This window comes from Hylobates moloch, unplaced genomic scaffold (assembly GCF_009828535.3).
Source record: "Hylobates moloch isolate HMO894 unplaced genomic scaffold, HMol_V3 SCAFFOLD_12, whole genome shotgun sequence".
NCBI classification, from domain to species: domain Eukaryota; kingdom Metazoa; phylum Chordata; class Mammalia; order Primates; family Hylobatidae; genus Hylobates; species Hylobates moloch.
The window spans coordinates 87,888,441-87,907,527 of record NW_026652287.1 but is presented as its reverse complement, the minus strand read 5'-3'; the positions used below and the strand labels follow the sequence as shown (position 1 = coordinate 87,907,527).

The window sequence follows — 19,087 nt, the reverse complement described above, 5'->3', positions numbered from 1 at the left end:
ACCAATGTCATGAGACATTTCTTTTAGAGCTAAATGCTAATTAAAAATTATGCTTCCTGGAAAAAATTCATATAGTTTCCTCCTGTCATGGAGAGAGAAAACCATATCACCTAGCTTTCTTCCCTCTTTTCTTTGACTCCTAGGAAGCTAAAAACCAAATTTCTAGTAAAAAGTAGTAACTGTGTAGGCCTGTGTAAGAATTTGTGTTCTACTTTTTCTCTTAGTAAATACTAATATAAGCTTATATCATAGTTTATCTTTTCCCAGGCCACGACATATATACATTTCATTAGTTTAGTCTGTGTTCTAAATTTTATTGGTTATAATAGATAGTACTTAAAAGACCCATTTTCTCATTTTCAAATGAGTAAGCCAAGGAAAATCAACTACTACCACTTATTTGACTTGATTTTCTGAAAACATATCAAATATTTGATAAAAATAAATACTATTTGAACAAATAATATCATTTCAAAATTTTCATACGGAATCTCAGAACTTACATATTATTTTTCAGATAAAAATAATAAATCTTGAGTCTGAACTTGAATTCTCAAAATAACCGGCAGAACTGAATGAAAAGTTATCTTTTTGCCTATAATTCACTATTCAGAGTTTAGTTTTAAAAATTACAGTTTATTTAGGATAGCTGATTTAAAGAAAGAGTTAATGTCAAAATAAATCAAATCATATTAAATCCAACTTCAGAGGGTAATAGAATTTATACACACATACACAAACATATATACACAATGTTGAAATGCTTTATTTGGAAAATATTTATATGCTATAAGCACCATATTCATACCTACTAACACATACATAAATTCACACCTATAAACTATATTTTTAGACTGTAGATAGGGAAATAGAAAATAGTTGATTCAAATTCTCTAAAAGGAATAACAGAAAACCAATGAAACTAAGAAGGAAATCCAAAGTCTTATATAAACAATTCAATCTTCTCTATTTCCAATACTGTGATATCTGCACGAGTTCATTTTAGCATGGCTAGACTCAGAGGTAAAAATCCAGGACATTAACAAGTAATTATTCTTTAAAGAAAAAAAATGCTAGAGAGGATAGTTATGTGAAAATATCACACAGTTTTGGGTTTAAAAAGTATCTGAATAAAATTTATTCTAACCAGTGGCAGCAATGCACGATCATGTAACATAATGTGAATAACATGTTAGCCTTTCGTTAAAAATAAAAGTTCTTGCATGTAATGGCAATAACTTAAAATTGAACAGGGAAATAGTATAAATTTCATTTTAAATTTTAGTCAAGTCAGGTGAAATGACAAAAGGCTAAATGTTAAAGTAGATAAATATGATATACAGACTTAAAATTCAGTATATCTTCTGCTTTCTAGCCTTAAACAACTAAAAAACTGTATAAGAGGTATAATTTTTTTAAAACACTGAGCATAAGGTGAAAAAGGACTGTAATACCTGAGAGAAGAAAAACAAATAAGGGGAGCTTTTTCTGGAAAGAGTTTAGTACCTGGATAGTGTTTTTAGTCAGTAAAACAGCAAGAGGGAACCCAGGCTGAGCCCAGTGGTATACTGAATTGAGAGTATGAAGTTAGGAGCCCTAGGAGTGCGGGAGGCTGGAATTAGTGAGGCAGAATCCAGACAGAAGAAAGCTGCTGAGAAAGAGAACCTGAGACATCTGTAGAGGGTCTCTCTCCAGTCTTCAATATTGATGAGTTCTATTTTTTTTTTTTTTTTTTGAGACAGAGTCTTGCTTTGTCACCCAGGCTGGAGTGCCATGGCACAATCTTGGCTTACTGCAAACTCTGCCTCCCAGGTTCAAACGATTCTTGTGCCTCAGCCTCCCAAGTAGGTGGGATCAGACGTGTACCACCACGCTGGTTAATTTTTCTATTTTTAGTAGGGATGAGGTTTCCCCACGTTGGCCAGGCTGATCTCAAACTCCTGACCTCAAGTGATCACCTCAGCCTCTCAAAGTGCTGGGATTACAGGCGTGAGCCACCACACCTGGCCCGATATTGATGAGTTCAAATCAGCACATATATGTGAGGAAATACCCATGGTCGGTGTAGTGGGTTGAATCATATTTCTAAAAAATTCATGTCTACCCTAACTTCAGAACGTGGTGTTATTTGAAAATAGTTTCTGCCAATATTAGTTAAGATGAGGTCATACTGGGTAAGGGTGGGCCCTAAATCCAACGACTGGGGTCCTCATAAAAGGAGAAGAAAGAGATACACTGGAAAGAAGGCAATGTGAAGACAGAGCAGATTGAAGTGATGGAGTTACAAGCCAAGGAATGCCAAAGACTGCTAGCAACCACCAGAAACCAGCAGACAGTTATGGAACAAATTCTTCCTTAGAGCCTCCAGAAGGAACCAATTGTGCTGACATACTGATTTGGTATTTCTAGCCTCTTGAACTGTGAGGGAACAAATTTCTGTTATTTTAAGCTATCCAGTTTGTAGTTATTTGTTACAGCAGCCTTCAGAAAACTAATACAATCAGGCAAAAACCTCCTGAATGTATTAGAGCTAAAAATTCCCAAATATACCGAGCCAGGAATAGTTCCTCGGCAGACAGTGTGGAAATCTTCATAATTTACAGTTCACGTCGAATAGTCAAAAAGATCTTGCATCAGTAGTGAAGTGAAATTAGTCTTATCCTAAATGCTATTGTGGTCCCACAAAACAAAGCTTAAAAGCAAGACTGGGCTGGGCGCAGTGGCTCACGCCTGTAATCTCAGCACTTTGGGAGGCTGAGGTGGGCGGATCACCTCAGGTCAGGAGTTCAATATCAGCCTGACCAATATGGAGAAACTCTATCTCTACTAAAAATACAAAAATTAGCCAGGCATGGTGGCGCATGCCTGTAGTCTCAGCTACTCAGTAGGCTGAGGCAGGAGAATCGTTTGAACCTGGGAGGTGGAGGTTGCGGTGAGCCGAGATCGCGCCATTGCACTCCAGCCCTGGGCAACAAAAGCGAAACTCTTTTCTCAAAAAAAAAAAAAAAAAAAAAAGAAGAAAGAAGAAAGAAAAAAAGCAAGATTGAAAGATAAAACATTTTCCAAGTAACTTAAATGCATTCCAGAATAAAACTCAAAATTTATAGAATACATTAAGGTAAAATTCACAAATGGTATCTGTTCAACAATTACTGGACATGCAAAGAAGCAGAGAAATACAACCTATAATGAAGAGAAAATTTATTCAATAAAAACTGACCAAGCAATGACACAGATGACAGAATTAGTAGGCAAGGACATTAATGTAATAGAACATGTAGAGATATAGAAGATATAAAAGAAGACTCAAATCAGACTTCCTTCTGAAGATGAAAACAGATTCAGCGGTAAGAAAAAATTAGATGAAATTAAGAGTAGATTAGATATTGCAGAAAAAAGATTAGTGAACTTGATACAGCAAAAGAAACTATCCAAACTAAAAATGGTAAAAGATTGAGGGAAAAAAACAGCTTCAGTGCAACAACTTCAAGAAACTTAAATATACTTAACTGATATACAAGAAAAAGAGGAAAAAGAAAAGATGGCAAAAATATTTGAAGACTAGCTAAACATTTTCCAAAATTTATACAAAATTAAAACCTACAGATTTCAAGAAGCTCAGTTTACCTAAGCACAAGAAACATAAATATATAAGAAACAATGGTAAACAGGAAATATTAAAAACAGGCATAGAAAAAAATACACATAACATACATTAGCATAAAGAGATAAGGATAGAGGTTTTCCCACTGAAAATAATAAAAGCCGGAAGACAGTAGATTTACATTTTCAGAATACTGAATGAAAAAGCCAGTGTAGAATTCTCCACCCAGAGAAAATATCTTTCAAAACCTGCTATTTTTAATCAAGAAATGCTAAAGAAATTCCTTCAGGTAAAAGGAAAAATAGTACCAGATAAAAATCTTATCCAACAAAGGAATAAAGAACACTGGAAATGGTGACTCATGGTTAATGTAAAATACTTTGTTATTGTTTAAATTCCTCCAAGACAATTGTTTAAAGCAATGTATGTTCAAGGAAAACATACACAAACTGCGCAAAAGTTAAGTTCTTACATATATAAAATGTATATTATATATATTTATACTATATATACTGATATTTTTTATTTTATATATATATTCGAAATTAGAATATTCCTTGAAGGTAAACTGTGATAAGCAGAGATGTTCTAAAATCCCTAAAGCAACACTAAAACAACAAAGATTTATAGCTAATAAGCCAACAAGGAGATAAAATGAAATATTAAAAAAAGGATCCAAAGGAAGGTGGAAAGAGAGAAAAAAGGGAACAAAGAATAGATGGGACAAAGAGAAAACAATTTTAGCAAGATGACAGATTTCCATCAAACTATATCAATAATCATATTAAATATAAATCAATGATATATCCCATCTAAAAGTCAGATTATCTGACCAAACAACAAAAGACCAAATTGTATGCACGCTACAAGAAATCCTCTTTATAAATAAAGCATAGACAGGTAAAAAGTAAAAAGATGGAAAAAGATACACCACATAACACTAATGAAAGATAGCTGGGATAAGAAAAAGTGAATTTCTGAGTAAAGACTATTACTGGGGATGAAGCTCATTTAATAATGACAAAGGGATCAGTTCCTCAAGATGACCTGACAATCCTAGTTGTTTACACACCTTAGTAGCAGAGCTTCAAAAACACATAAAACAAAAACCGATAGAAGTGCAAGGAGAAATAGCGAAATCTACAAGTATAGTCAGAGATTTCAACATCTCTCAGTAACTGACAGAATGAGTAGACAAAAATCACTAAGGATATAGGAGACTAAATTAACACTAACCTTAACACTTAACCAGTTTGGGATGGGTCATTCATTATTTTTATCGTGGGAGCTTTAAGGGTGTATACATATGTCAAAAATTATCAGTATGTAAATTTTAAATATATGCAGTTTAAAAAATGTTAATTATAGCTTAATAAAACTGTTAAAAAACAAAATAAATAAAATACTTTCTGCAACATTTATAATCATTAAAATCCGAAGTTAAAAAAAAGAATGAAGAAAACAAAGAACCAGAATTTCATACCTGGTGAATACCGGAAGTTGGGATTGAATAACCTGGACTCTAATCACAACAAGTAATAATGTACTGAACATCAAGACAATGAGTTTTACTAGTGTCTGCAGCATAGAAAATGGAATGCTACCCTTTCCACGGAGAAACTGTCCAGCAGTAGTACATAGTAATGGCAAAGTATACTGAAAAAGAAAAGAAATGTTTTAAGCAACAAATAACAACATATCTCAATGTTTTCAATACTGTAGTACTTTCTAATTGCAAGATTAGATACAAGTGTAATTATAAAATTAATGTGGAAGAATGTGTGAAGCTAATAATGAATAAAACTGAGCTCAATAGTCTTACCTAATAATGAATTATACTGTACAGTACTATTGCATACTTTTCCAAGCTGCCTAATGATTCCATCACTGAAATTTAACATACAGTTCTTAAAACATTTAAAGTATCATAAAATGTTAAGTAATTTTCAGTAGGTATGAGGATAAAACATGATTTCTGGTATTATTATTGGTAAACACATTAATTTACATAATGATACATTTAGAAAATAAAAATAAATAAAATCTGATTCAACTAGGATAAAAGATATCAATAAGAAAATTTATATATTTATAGTTTGGCTTACCCCCTGGGCAATAAACACTTCATACACACAGCAAATTCCTACAACTGTTATTCCTTGTTCTTTACATAATGTTGCAACAGCCACTAAAAACACTGTCAATGCAATTGGAGTCCATACTGCAATTTGAGAACAGAAAATATAAAAATTCAGAAAACAATTTTATAACATCAAAAAAAGATATTTTAAACTTTACTTGTGATTCCATATCCATATGAGTGCTATTTCTCATTAATTAGTAGTATATACTTTAAGATATACTTAAATTTTAATTTTTACTTTATACATTCAAAGCAAAATATCAACATGTATAATTTGAACTGAAATTTTTTACAAAGGGAAAAATTATTTAATCAAATACTAACTTTTAAAACAAAGGTAGGGTGGTGAATTTGGAGAAGAGAAATTTACAGGTTTGAGTGTCATAATTAATAAGCTATCATCCTGAAATGAAGACAAATTCCTGAAATTATGACAGATATCTTTATACTTTATTAAAGTGATAAATTATTAAAACCTTAAAATTTAAAACTATTGGGAAAAGTAGGGTACCATACTTTTTTTTTTAAGACAGGGTCTGGCTCTGTCACTCAGGCTGTAGTAAGTACAGTGGTGTGAACATAGCTCACTACTGCCTTGAATTCTGAAGTTCAGGCAATCCATCTGCCTCAGCCTCCCAAATAGGACTACAGGCATGTGCCACCACATCTGGCTATTTTTTTTTTTTTTTTTTTTTTTTTTTTCTGTAGAGACAGGGTCTTGCTATGCTGCTCAGGCTGGTCTCAAACTCTTGGCCTCAAGCCATCCTCCCACCGTGCTGGGATTCCAGGCACGAGCCATTGTGTCTAGCCCATTCTTATAAAAACCAAAATGAAAGTGGTTAACAACAGGCACTTAAATAAATACTATTCTTCTATTTGCAATAGACTGTAAGTTCTATTTAAATGAAAAACATACTTCATTGACTTCAAGTAAGTGTCTACCATGTATTAGTAATTTGACTAAAGAGTAATGAACTATGAAAGTTCATTGTGAACTTGTGAGTTTGGGCAGCTTTTCCGGGCTTCAGTTTTCTTATGAAAAGCTATAACCTCTAATTCTTTTCTAGTTTAAAAAAAGATCTGGTAGTATGACTGTGTGATCTCAGTTTGCTTTTCATTTTTTCTTTTTGAGACGGAGTTTCACTCTTGCTGCCCAGGCTAGAGTGCAAAGGCGTGGTCTCAGCTCACCGCAACCTCCACCTCCCAGGTTTGAGTGATTCTCCTGCCTCAGCCTCCCAAGTAGCTGGGATTACAGGCATGCGCCACCATGCCTGGCAAATTTTGTATTTTTTAGTAGAGACGGGATTTCTCCATGTTGGTCAGGCTGGTCTTGAACTCCTGACCTCAGGTGATCTGCCCACCTCGGCCTCCCAAAGTGCTGAGATTACAGGCGTGAGCCACTGTGCCCGGCCGTGACCTCGGCTTTTATTAAGACTATTAACTAAAGCAAAAATTCAAATAATTGACTTAAATCTAAATATAAACGAGAACAGAATTCATGAATTGAATACATTTTCTTTTGTCATTGGGCTTAATATAGAAATACACCTGTTTTTGAAATTGTTTTCAAAGTACTCTATAGACTAAAATTACTGAAAGAAAAAATAACCAAAAACAAAGAAATAAATGAAAAAAACCAAACCCATGAAACTGTTGCAGATACTAAGTATAATAATATTCTTTCTTTAAAAAAAATCTTATAATCTCATTAGCCCAAAACATCAATACTAATATAATAGATTATATTATACTACAATGCTAAATTCAACAAGAAATTCATAGAGGAAGAAATCAGAAGATGGTTATTTACAAAACAGGCTGGACCTAATGTTGGCCCTTGAAGGATATACAGGACATGGAAAAATTGGGAAAGGTGGATGTATAAATAAATAGGGGTGACGGTAAGCTAGGCAAATGAAGGATATAGAGAATAGTATGAATGGATGTGTATGTCTACATAAAAACTCACAGGAAATAATAGCATTGAAAGCAGATATTTTAAACAGTTTATATAGCCAGTTTGGCATATATTATTTCACTGAATCTTAAAATCACTCTATGGAGTAAGAACATGGATGTAATCATACCCATTTTTAAGATGAGGAAAGAATTGTAGAGGTATTTTTTAAAAAGTAACAAAGAATAAGGAGACCAAGACTTTAACATGGTTCTTCTGATTTTAAATTCAGAGCTTCTCAGTAATTTGTATTTCTACTCCAAGGAAGAAAAAGCAAATGGTTACCTTTTACAACCTTGAATTCCATCTCACCACCTAAGAGTAATAAATGCAAATGTCTTACTGAAACCAATCACTTCAGTTCTTCAGCCTCTAGTGACTATATTACTACATAAACACTTTGATTTTATAATCAGATCACTGTGGTTAAAAGTTACATGTGATTTTGTCCAAAACAAGTATACCTGGTAAATAGGTTAAGGACACTTAAATCCATTCCCATTTCAAGATACAGGCTTCTAAACTGACTCTACAGGTGTAAAAGAAACACATCTTCAGCAATCACTTATTCAAACAGTTATTTTAAGTATCTACTACATTTCAAGGGTATAGGGAAGAGAGACAAGTAATAATATACTCTGTCAAATGGTGACAAAGTTTAAGTGTTATAGAGAAAAAAAGAGGATGAAGGGAAATAAAAATAGCACCACTGGGAAAGATGAGTAGTGATATTGATGACATTTAAGTGGATATTTAAGCAGAAACCCAAATAATAAAAAATCAAGTGTAAAGACCCTGAAATTGGATGACCATATTTACAAAAGGGGTATGGGACATGAATATAGAAGTTAAAATGAATATAAATAATTACAACTTGAAAACCTTTGCACAGGCCAGTGTATACTAGATACAATAGGGACTACAAAGATGATGTGGAAACTGTGGCTTCAAGAGTAAAATTACTAAGAGTACTAAGTATCATAGTGGTTAAGAGGACAAAGAGAGGTCCAAGGTAGATTTCAGTATTTTTTCAATTAGAATTTAAAATACATTACATTCATTCACTTGCTTATTTCTTCAATATACTCATACTAAACACCTACTGTAAACTAGGAATCATTTTAGGAAATGAAGATCAAAAAACGGAGAAAAAGTTACCTACCCTAAGGAAGGTCACGTTCTATTGTGAGAAAGCAATAAACAAAAGAAAAATGTAAACTATGTATTTTCAGGTTAGAAATGAGTATTTTCAGAAATGCAAGTTAAAGGCATAGAAAACAACATTACTCTGTTTTTGTTTCGGTGAAATGGTGAACTAGCTTGACCTGTTGGTCCCTTCCCCAAAAATCAACCTAGAAAAAGGTAAGTAAGAGGGAAAAATAGTTTCTAAGACACTTTTTTGTAAAAAAAAAAAAAAAAAAAACAAAAAACCACACAAAAAAAACCTTAGCATTTCGAGGTTATTTTAAGCATGTATGGTTCTGTGTTATGAGGGATTACATTTAAGGCAGAAGACAACAGTGGGAATTTTTTTTTTTAACTTTTGTTCTATCCTCTCCTGACTGCTTTGGGTAGATCACTATCTGCTCCGTTACTGCAGAAATCCACAGCTACAATGGCTACTGGGTGTTCCAGAGGTAAAAGCAGAGCACTTCAGAAGTCTTGATGGGGTAAGAGGTAGGTATTTTTTAAAAGGTACAAACCAACCAATCACGCCTAGGCAGTAACTTCCACAGAGCTACCATTTAAATGCAGAGGGATGGTGGACTGGCCTCTTAATGCTGATTCTCTTAAAGAAAACAAAGAGTGTGCCTAGTAGCACTGGTAGGAACAATAGTGATCCACAGTAGCTCTGCGGAACCTGGAACTTTATATCCTGGTTTATAATTCCTTTCATCCCTTCAGACTCACAGGATGAACAAAGAGTGGCCCTGGCCTTTCCCTTTAACAGGCACAGTGGTTTATAACTTTAGAAGAACATGTGGCTTGAGCTCACAAGCCAAAACAACTAAATATCTGAAGGATACAACAATCATAAAACAGAGAGAACAAACATAATAACATATACTACTAAATCAGAATTACTTAAAGAGACAGACTAAGAATTTCAAATAATTCTTTTTTTTGTTTGTTTTGAGACGGATCCTGCCTGTCTCCCAGGCTGGAATGCAGCGGCGCGATCTCTTTTTTGAGACGGAGTCTCCCTCTGTCGCACAGGCTGGAGTGCGGTGGCATGATCTCGACTCACTGCTACCTCCGCCTCCCAGGTTCAAGCGATTCTCCTGCCTCATTCTTCCGAGTAGCTGGGACTACAGGCGCCCACCACTACGCCCGGCTAATTTTTGTATTGTTAGTAGAGACAGGATTTCACCATATTGGCCCAGGCTGGTCTGAAACTCCTGACAATGTGATCCGCCCACCTCAGCCTCCCAAAGTGCTGGGATTACAGGCGTGAACCACTGCACCCAGCCCAAATAAGTAATTCTTAAGGAAATAAGGCAAGATATTAGAATTGTAAAGAATAAGAAATCATTAAAAATCACCAAGTACAAGTATTTGGAACAAAAGATACAATTTGGTGAAAAGCTATTTCAGTTAGAACAGGGAAGGCTTTTCTAAGACAGAAATACTTAAGCTGAGGCCTGATAATATAGAGTAGTGTATAAATGAGACTACTAAAGATCTAAGGGAAGAAAATTCAATAATGGGAAATGCAGGTATAAAGGTGGGTGCTCTGCCTTTTTGGGAACAGCAAGAAGGTCTATCTAGCTATAGTGAAGACAGCTAGGGCAAGAATGGCAGAAGATATTAAACAGGTAATTGAGAGCCCGATTATAAACCTGTAGGCCACAGTATTTTCTAACTTTACCATTCAGGCTTTGGTGAGGATGGTACTTAAAGAGGATATTGGTTTGCAATTCCATATTAGTTACAAAAGTAGCTCCTACTACATGATGCACTGCACAGGTAGGGGACTATCATTATGCACATTTAACAGATAAAGAAATGTAAGCACAGAGAGGTTAATTTGCCTGATGTATTACAGTGAATTGAACTAGTAAATAAACAGTGGAGCTAGAAATTGAAACTAGACTCTTTAGTCCATGCTTTTAAGTACTATGCTATGCTGCCACTCAAATTGTTTTAAGAAGGCATTGCGCAAAGCAGCAAAGGCAAACCTAGTTCTATTACAAATCCAGAACACTCTAAGATGTTTGGCTAAATCATGTGTTTCTTGAACCTCAGTTTCCACACATAAAACTAGGCTTCTTGTCATGAGTACCTTGGAACTACAGTGAGAAAATCTGCCCCCTCCCCGAGAACTTAAAGGTTTGTGCCCACTGTGCCCACACTTGAAAAAAATCATTTTTATTGCCTGGAACTTGTTTTCTGATAATGCCAGGAATCATTAAGAGTAATGAGCTAATGTATACGAAGCACTTTCCAGAGTAGGTCATAAGGTGGGAGCTCAATAAACAGCTATGATCAACACACAATAAAAGTTATATTCTAGGAGGCTTTTAACCTTGCCTAAACAATATGATAGTCTACCAGGTGTTATTTATCCAAAGACAATTGAAATACTGGAATCTGTATCATTAATAGATAACAGAAGATGGAACTAGGACTAACTCTAAAACTCTTCTATTCTAAGGTTACTTGGTTTTTAAAATTAGATCATATAAAATCTATTAGCTCAAGATAAAAATATAAATTATACACAAACTTCATAAATACTAGCAATGTTACATATTTCATATTTTCACATATGCTAAAGTAAAACAATATATAAAGATGAATCCCAAATGCGGTATATAATGTGTTACAAGAAGCACTTGGAATAAATAAAAATTCCTTAATCAAGTTTTAGCACTGTTAAAAAAAAATCAAATGTGCGACATGTACTTATGGAATTGTCTGGTCCTTTTGATCTGGTATACGACAAAAAAGCTGCTAGAAAAAAGATAGATGACAAAAGTTCTGCTCTTCCAACAACTCCCGTTACCTAGAAAGGAAAAATGAAGGGGGTTTGTATTAATAAAGAATATCTTGAAAAATTACTATATATAATGGTAAAAATACTTTAACTTTTCAAGTGCACATTTGTTTCTTAAACATTCTTTGGGTGCCCTCAGGTGGTGAATTTGTGAATCTTACATAAATAGAAATTTATTAGTGACTCTTAACAGTTTATACTTTTTTTTAACTTATTTTGAAATAAGACTTACAGGAAGTTTCAAAACTAGTAAAGAGAGATCCTGTGTACTCTTTATCCAGCTTTCTCCAATGGTAACCACTTAAATATGGTAGAATATCTAGAATTTAAGTACTTCTTACATATTTTCTTGAAATATGAATGTTCTTAATATACAAAGGTACCATAAATTCAGAAAGTTATATCTCATAATAAATCTGAAAACTAAAGTTTAAAAAGACAATAAACTTTAAATAGTCCTTAGAAATTCTTGTTCATTAAAAAAAGTGACCGAAGAACTGTATTCATGTATATATTTCTAAAAAGATTTTATATTCTTGAATGAAAAATGTTTATGTTTCAAAAATGTTAAATTTAAAAATTTTACACAGTAGGAAGTTAGACTTTGTGTACTAGAAAATTAAGAATTAACTGTATGAATTTAAGAGTCTTCAAATATTTGGATTAAAGTCAGGGTTAAATTTTTTTTTTTCTTAAAAATATATACCATTATAATCACTGTGCAGGATTTGTAAAAAAGGAAAAAGAAAAAAATCAATTCATAGTTTTACTTACTGCTTCTGTGTGTATTGGGTGCACTGCAAAAAGTAAAGAAGCAATCACACTACTCTTGTTGTCCAGAAAAAGTTTGCATACTTTGAGAAATATCACACTAACCACAGCATGAAAAATCATATTTAGGAGATGATATGACATTGGTTTTAGTTCACTTAACAAATAATTTAAGCGAAATGTCAATACTGTTAAGGGACGGTAAGACTTGTGGCTTCTCTCCTACAAGGAAAAAACAATCAGTGATTATTAAAGTACCTTGGTTCAACAGGGTACAAAAGCTCATCATTGCATTTACCATTAAAGATATTAATATCTACATTTTACTGAGAAATAACAATAAAATATGAAATGTCTTAAGAGTAACACAAAAATAAAGTTTTATAATCTGTATTTTTCTATTTCCTTAGTCCACAAACAAGGTTAATTTCCTCCTTGATATACAGTGGTCAGAGAACTAACAGTAAAAGGACATTTGACAATTAATTCCTCTTCGATATAACAATTTTAAAAAAAGACAATGCCGGCATTGGTCAAGTTAGAGCACGGGATTCTCTCCAAAGCCTGCCTCCATATCTATTAGCAATACAAAAGTTCATATAACTACTGGCTAGATCTTCATAACGAAATGTAAGAACAGAATGCTTACCAGTTCAATTAAAATAGTGATGACTCAAAAAGGTACTGTCTAGCTGTTTTATGAAAAACATCTCCATAATGTATAAATCTGAATATATTAAACTAGGAATTCTCAAATTACAGAGAGTAATACAAGAGTAAAAACTTTCTTAGAATATGAAAATAGACACCATTCTTGTGGTATTCTCCTTCGGCAATAAATAAAATTTCATGTAAAGTACTGACTTTCTTTTTAAATTATAAGTTACATTTAATCAGAAATAATTCTTTCCCTAACACAAAACCAAACCAGATTTAAGAATAAAACACACAGTTCAAATATATATAAAATATTAAGTTATTTTTTGTAGTTTTATACAAAGGGCATTGACATAGTTTGGATGTTTGTTCCCTCCAAATCTCATGCTGAAATGTGAGGAGGTTGAAATGTTGAAGGTTGGGCCTGGTGGGAGATGTTTGGGTCATTGGAGGTGGGTCCTTTATGAATGGTTTGGTGTCTTCCCCACTGTAATGAGTTCATGTGAGAGCTGGTTGCTTAAAAGAGCCTGGAACCTCCTCCCCTCTCTCTTGCTCCCTCTCTCACCATGTGATACACCTGCTCCCCCTTCACCTTCTACAGGTAGTAAAACTTTCAAGGCCTCACCAGAAGCCAAGAAGATGCTGTTGCCATGCTTGTACAGTGTGCGCAGATCCATATGCCAAATAAACATATTTTCCTTATAAATTACCAGGTACTCCTTTATAGTAATGCAAAACAGACTAATATAGGCATCCATATTCAGCTTCTTTGCTCTTCTACTTCCTATGATATTTTGCCGTAACTTTCTGGCACACAAGTAGACTTAGGCCTGTTCATCCTTACTAGGGAACATTAGGAAAGACAAAGAATAAATCTTTCCCATCTTGAAATTAGGAACATTTTAGTATCTCTGTACTGACTATATACTCCATAATGTACTATCTACTTAGAATGTTCTTTCCTGCTTGCCTAATTCCTTTACATCCTTCAAATTTCATCTCAGGCATATAAAGCTATTTTTAAGGCACTGTATTGAACTGACATGATTTGTACTAGAAAGTAGAAAAGAACTCTAGAAACCCTTTGGATACCTGAAATGTCACTGTGGCTACAATGGAACAAATATTCTAGGTGAAAGGATGTACTCAGAAAGTAGAAGGGAATATGTACGTTGAGTTGCAGTATACATAATTGTTCAGTTAGGACTATTAGACATACATATACTATAGGTGATGACCAACTAATAGACCAATTATTAACATAAGTAATTATTCACATAACTCATTAGGGATCTATTTCAGATTCCACTGTGACAAATAATCATCAGCCTATTAGATACCAAGTTTACTTTGTGAAAACACCTAGGGCCATTATGAATAAAACAATTCAGATCATTATTACTTTCGGGCATATTAAAGAAAAAATTACTCATGATATTAGTTGGCAATAAAAATACACAACAGTATAATGAATGATTAAGCTAACAGTTCCCTGTTAACGTGAATCTCAATATAGGGATGGCAAAATCATAATGAGATAAAATATTTGCAGAAGTTACCTTAGCACAAGGTACTTTATAGGCCAAATGCCAGAGGAAGGTGGCTCATTACAGCCCCCTTGCTCCCAGCCACGGCTATACCAAAGAATCCCCTGGATGACTTAAACAAAAGCCCCACCCTCCCTCCCACACAAAACAACAACTAAACACATACACATACAAAATAAGACAAAAATATTGATACCTACATCCCACTCTGAGATTATCTGAAATAACAGGTTTGGACAGAGCCTTGGTAATATGTTTTCATTCTTTAGATGCCCCAGGCAAATTCTAATATGGCAGTCAGGGTTGAGATCAAATGAACTATCAATAAATAGAGCTGCACATATCTATAGCATAAGCCTACTAGAGAGATAATCTAAACACTGAGAGGTTCACAGGAGTCCAAAGACCCCTAATATGGCAGTATTTATATGGCTTAGGAGAATGTCCTAAGCCCAAAATGTGTTTTTAAGACCTACATTGGCACAAAAATTCTTGTAAGATATGTGTGGACACATATCTTCTAGGCTATCATAACTTGATGATATCAATGATTAGATCTTTGAATATGCTAATTCCAGGCTTATCATGAAACCTATGACACCTAAGGACTACCTAGAATAACTTTCCCTAGTGTCACATTTGCCTTCAGGGAGAGAATATGCCCATCAGAAAATGCAAGGAAACTACACTCTTCACTCTTAATAAACTGTTATTCTAGTTTGTTCATCCATTCTGTCAGAACATATGTGTCTTTTTCTTAGTCCATCTGCTTACGGGCTTTCTGAACAAAATCAAATTTTCAATCTGCAAAGCTGAGAAAATCACTGAACAGATCACTGACACCATGGTATGTGATATGTGTGTGTCCCTGCCCAAATCTTACATCAAAATGTAATCCCCAATATTGGAAGTGGGGCTTGGTGGGAAATGATTGGATTATTCGGGTGCATTTCCTATGAATGGTTTAGCACCACCCTGCTTGGTACTGTATTTGCTACAATGAGTTCTTGTGACAGCTGGCTGTTCAAAACTGTGTAGCACCTCCCACCGTACTCCTCTTACTCCTGCTTTTGCTATGTGAGGTGCCTGCTCTCTCTTCCCCTTCCGCCATGACTGGAAGCTTCTTGAGGCCTCCCCAGAAGCAGATGCTGCTATGCTTCTTGTACAGCTGGTAGAACTGTGAGCCAATAAAACCTCTTTTCTTATAAATTACCCTGTCTCAGATATTTCTTTATAGCAAGAATAGCCTAATCTAGAAAATAAGACCATTTAATATGGCCAGCTAAACTATCAGTTCAAAACCTCAACATTATGACTAAAATCATAACAGATACTAGCATAAATTGAGGGAATGGACACATAGTTCTGAGGGTCTCTGGAGATCAAAGGTAGGTATATAGGAGGACAAGCTGTCTAGAATAATGTATAATAGGGCCGTATTTTCCCCCTTATTATCAAAAGATTTTTTTTTCAAAAGCTAGAATTGGGTGAGAACAAAAAGGCGAATAAAGTCTTCTTACTAAATAAGACAAAATAATTATATATGCTTGTGATCAGAGGAATGAAAGAGTCCATCCCTAACCTTGAGAGGCTTCCAAATTTGGGGAATGGGGAAAGCGGCCACAATGACCGAGAAACATACTGTTAACATTGCAGAGAGTTACATGTTATGTTTCAACAATTTATTCAATATCTATGTCCAGGTAGTGTAGATAAAGTAATTCATTTATTACTTGAGGCCTTAAATGACTTATGTTTTTATTCTACTTTTCCACCTGGGAAATTTAGGTTTATTAATATAGAATTTTAGTTTAGAAATCAATATCCCTTAGAAATTTGAAGCATTACTCTCTTTTTTATTTTGGAAAGGAATTATCCTCTTTTACAGATCAGGAAAATGACTTTCCATCTGAAAGATGTATTCTCACCTATTTCACACAGCTAATATATGACATAACTAAAATTAGAATCCATTCTATATGATATCAAGCTGATAAGAGTTTAATCCCAAACAGTTTAACAGTGACCTTCAAAACAGTAAAAATACCCTCATAAAAGTGAACCATATGGATGAATAAAAATTAAATTATTGAACTAAACTTTTGGGTTCTCAATATATAACCTGAATAACTACTATGTAAGAGATAGGACAAAGATTCAAAATTTGTAATAACCACTTTTTCTGCAAGAGAAATTGGCAATATGTGTACTTACTATTTTTACTCTTAAAGTCTTATCTATTTATATTGAAGTTGCCATATTTTAAAATGTTGAAATATATCACATCTCTTTTGCCTTACTCACAAAACAGAAAAAAGAGAAATAAAGTCAATTAGCAAGAAATAGGCATGTATTACACCTATTGCTCTCCCTATACATTTGGTTTTCACATAAATATTATTTTTAAGAAGTTAAGCCAAAACTACCTATTGGGTACTATACTCGCTGTCTGGGTGACAGATCGGTACCCCAAACATCAGCATAACACAATATACCCATGTGACAAACCTGCATATGTAGCCCTGTATCTAAAAGTTTAAAAAAAAAAAAAAAAAAAAAAAGCAGCAGGCAAGGTACACAGGCAAAGAAATAATCAAGTACTGCTTTAAAGAAGATAACCTCATCCTCAGCTTCCTGTTCAATTTATTACAAACATGTTACGTTTCATATAAAAATTTTAGGGTTAAAAATCTGTAACTGCTGTGATGATAATGTTGATAAAGACCTAGAAGTAATAAAATACCAGAATATTTCAAAATCTGAGACATAAACAAGTAATATATAAGTAATTACTTACCTCAGACATAGGGGTTCCCCAGAAGTCATTTTGAAATAAAGTTTTTAAAGGTGTAGATGGATGCAAGTCTTTGTTATCCAGTATTGCTGAAACATCATCAAAAACAAAACCACAAAAGAGGCTGTTCCAATAGCAGGCAGTAACCACACCTACTATTAAGGTTATTTCTTTTAGATTAATATCAGCCATCTTTTCTATAAGCACTTCTGGACAAAAACTGGAAAAAAATTCATGAAGATAAAATAAGGAACATATTTATTCCAAGTAAGTTCAATTTTAGTAGGTGGGTAAGTAATTGCATACTAATTCTCCAGAGAAAAGCTCAGCTAAAATGCCATCCACTTCTAAGAAGCATAAGCTAATCACACTGTTGAAATTCAGCCCCCCTCTCTTACTGGATAAAGCCAAGTAAACTTCTCTCCTATTCCAAGGTAGAAGACTGGAGAGTTCCTCTGTAGATTATTTAAAACATACGGTCTCTGATAACAGGGACATTAAGTCAGCCCCCTCTCTTACGGGATAAAGCCAAGTAACCTTCTCTCCTATTCCAAGGCAGAAGACTGGAGGTTTCCTCTGTGGATTATTTAAAACATAGGGTCTCTGATAACAGGGAAAAGGCAGCATATTGAAAATAAAGGCTAAGTAAAAAAAAAGTCTCCCATATATTTTAGGTTGAGACCCTCCATCCCTTTTCTACTGGGCACAAAATTCCATAAAACTTTACAACACTGAAAACAAATAGGATTCTAAAAGCTTCTGGAAATAAAAAAGGTTCCAGAGTAAGGATCAGAGATCAAAAATCATTTTTTTCACCCAAAATGCTGTGAGTTAGAAACAAAACAAAACAAAAAATTCCCTTCCAAATTAAAAAAAGGAGTAATGCTTCAAACTTCTGAGGGATATTGATTTCTAAACTAAAATTCTATATTAATAAACCTAAATTTTCCAGGTAGGAAAGTAGAATAAAAACCTAAGTCATTAAAGGTCTCAAAAAATTTACCTCTGATGTTCCTTTTCAAGAAACTAGGAGAAAAGGTACACTAGTAAAATGAAACAGTATATTAAGAAACAAAGATACAGAAATCAGGAAATAGGATCCAATATAAGACAGCTATATATACATGTTGTAATTTAGAAAAACCAAATGAAAACAACTCAGGATATCTACCTTTGGGTAGGTAAAAATCAAGTTTTGTGTACAGATCCGAAACCTCTCTTCCCATAAATAATCTCAGGCCACTGGCTTGGTAACATCAATTCACTTGGGGTGACAACCTGTTGTTTGGTTAAATGTTCTAACCACAGGAAAGTTTAAAATTAATAGAAGAAAAAAGTAAATAAAACCTGTGGTTTCAATGCTTTAAAGTTATACTTGGGAACAACTTATGTATCTAGAGTACTTGCAATGTTTAAGAGAATCTAACATCCTGGAGACTTTGATACATTAGCTGTTAAATTATTGTTAAATAAAATAATTTAAAATAAATTAAATAATTTAAAAATATATAATAATATGCATAATAAACAATATTAAATTATGCATCTGATTTTTTAGAGTAACTGCAACCTTTAAGAGAATCTGACATCCTGGAGACTTTGAATATATTAGCTGCA

The 19,087-nt window shown here is 33.8% G+C and overlaps 1 protein-coding gene across 2 annotated transcripts in view; it reads right to left on the bottom strand.

Moving 5' to 3' along the window:
* TMTC3 (transmembrane O-mannosyltransferase targeting cadherins 3) overlaps positions 1–19,087 on the bottom strand; it is a 57,604-nt gene that overhangs the window by 33,897 nt on the left and 4,620 nt on the right. Inside the window, exons 2-6 of one of the 2 annotated variants that reach the window (XM_032170869.2) lie at positions 17,474–17,690; positions 12,476–12,694; positions 11,611–11,710; positions 5,710–5,825; positions 5,088–5,260 (exon numbers count right to left, since the gene is read on the bottom strand). In XM_032170869.2, the coding sequence (XP_032026760.1) occupies positions 5,088–5,260; positions 5,710–5,825; positions 11,611–11,710; positions 12,476–12,694; positions 17,474–17,662 (797 nt within the window). In that variant the 5' untranslated portion in view covers positions 17,663–17,690. The remainder of the gene's footprint in view (positions 1–5,087; positions 5,261–5,709; positions 5,826–11,610; positions 11,711–12,475; positions 12,695–17,473; positions 17,691–19,087) is intronic. The other variant, XM_058425124.1, reaches the window with a different exon arrangement.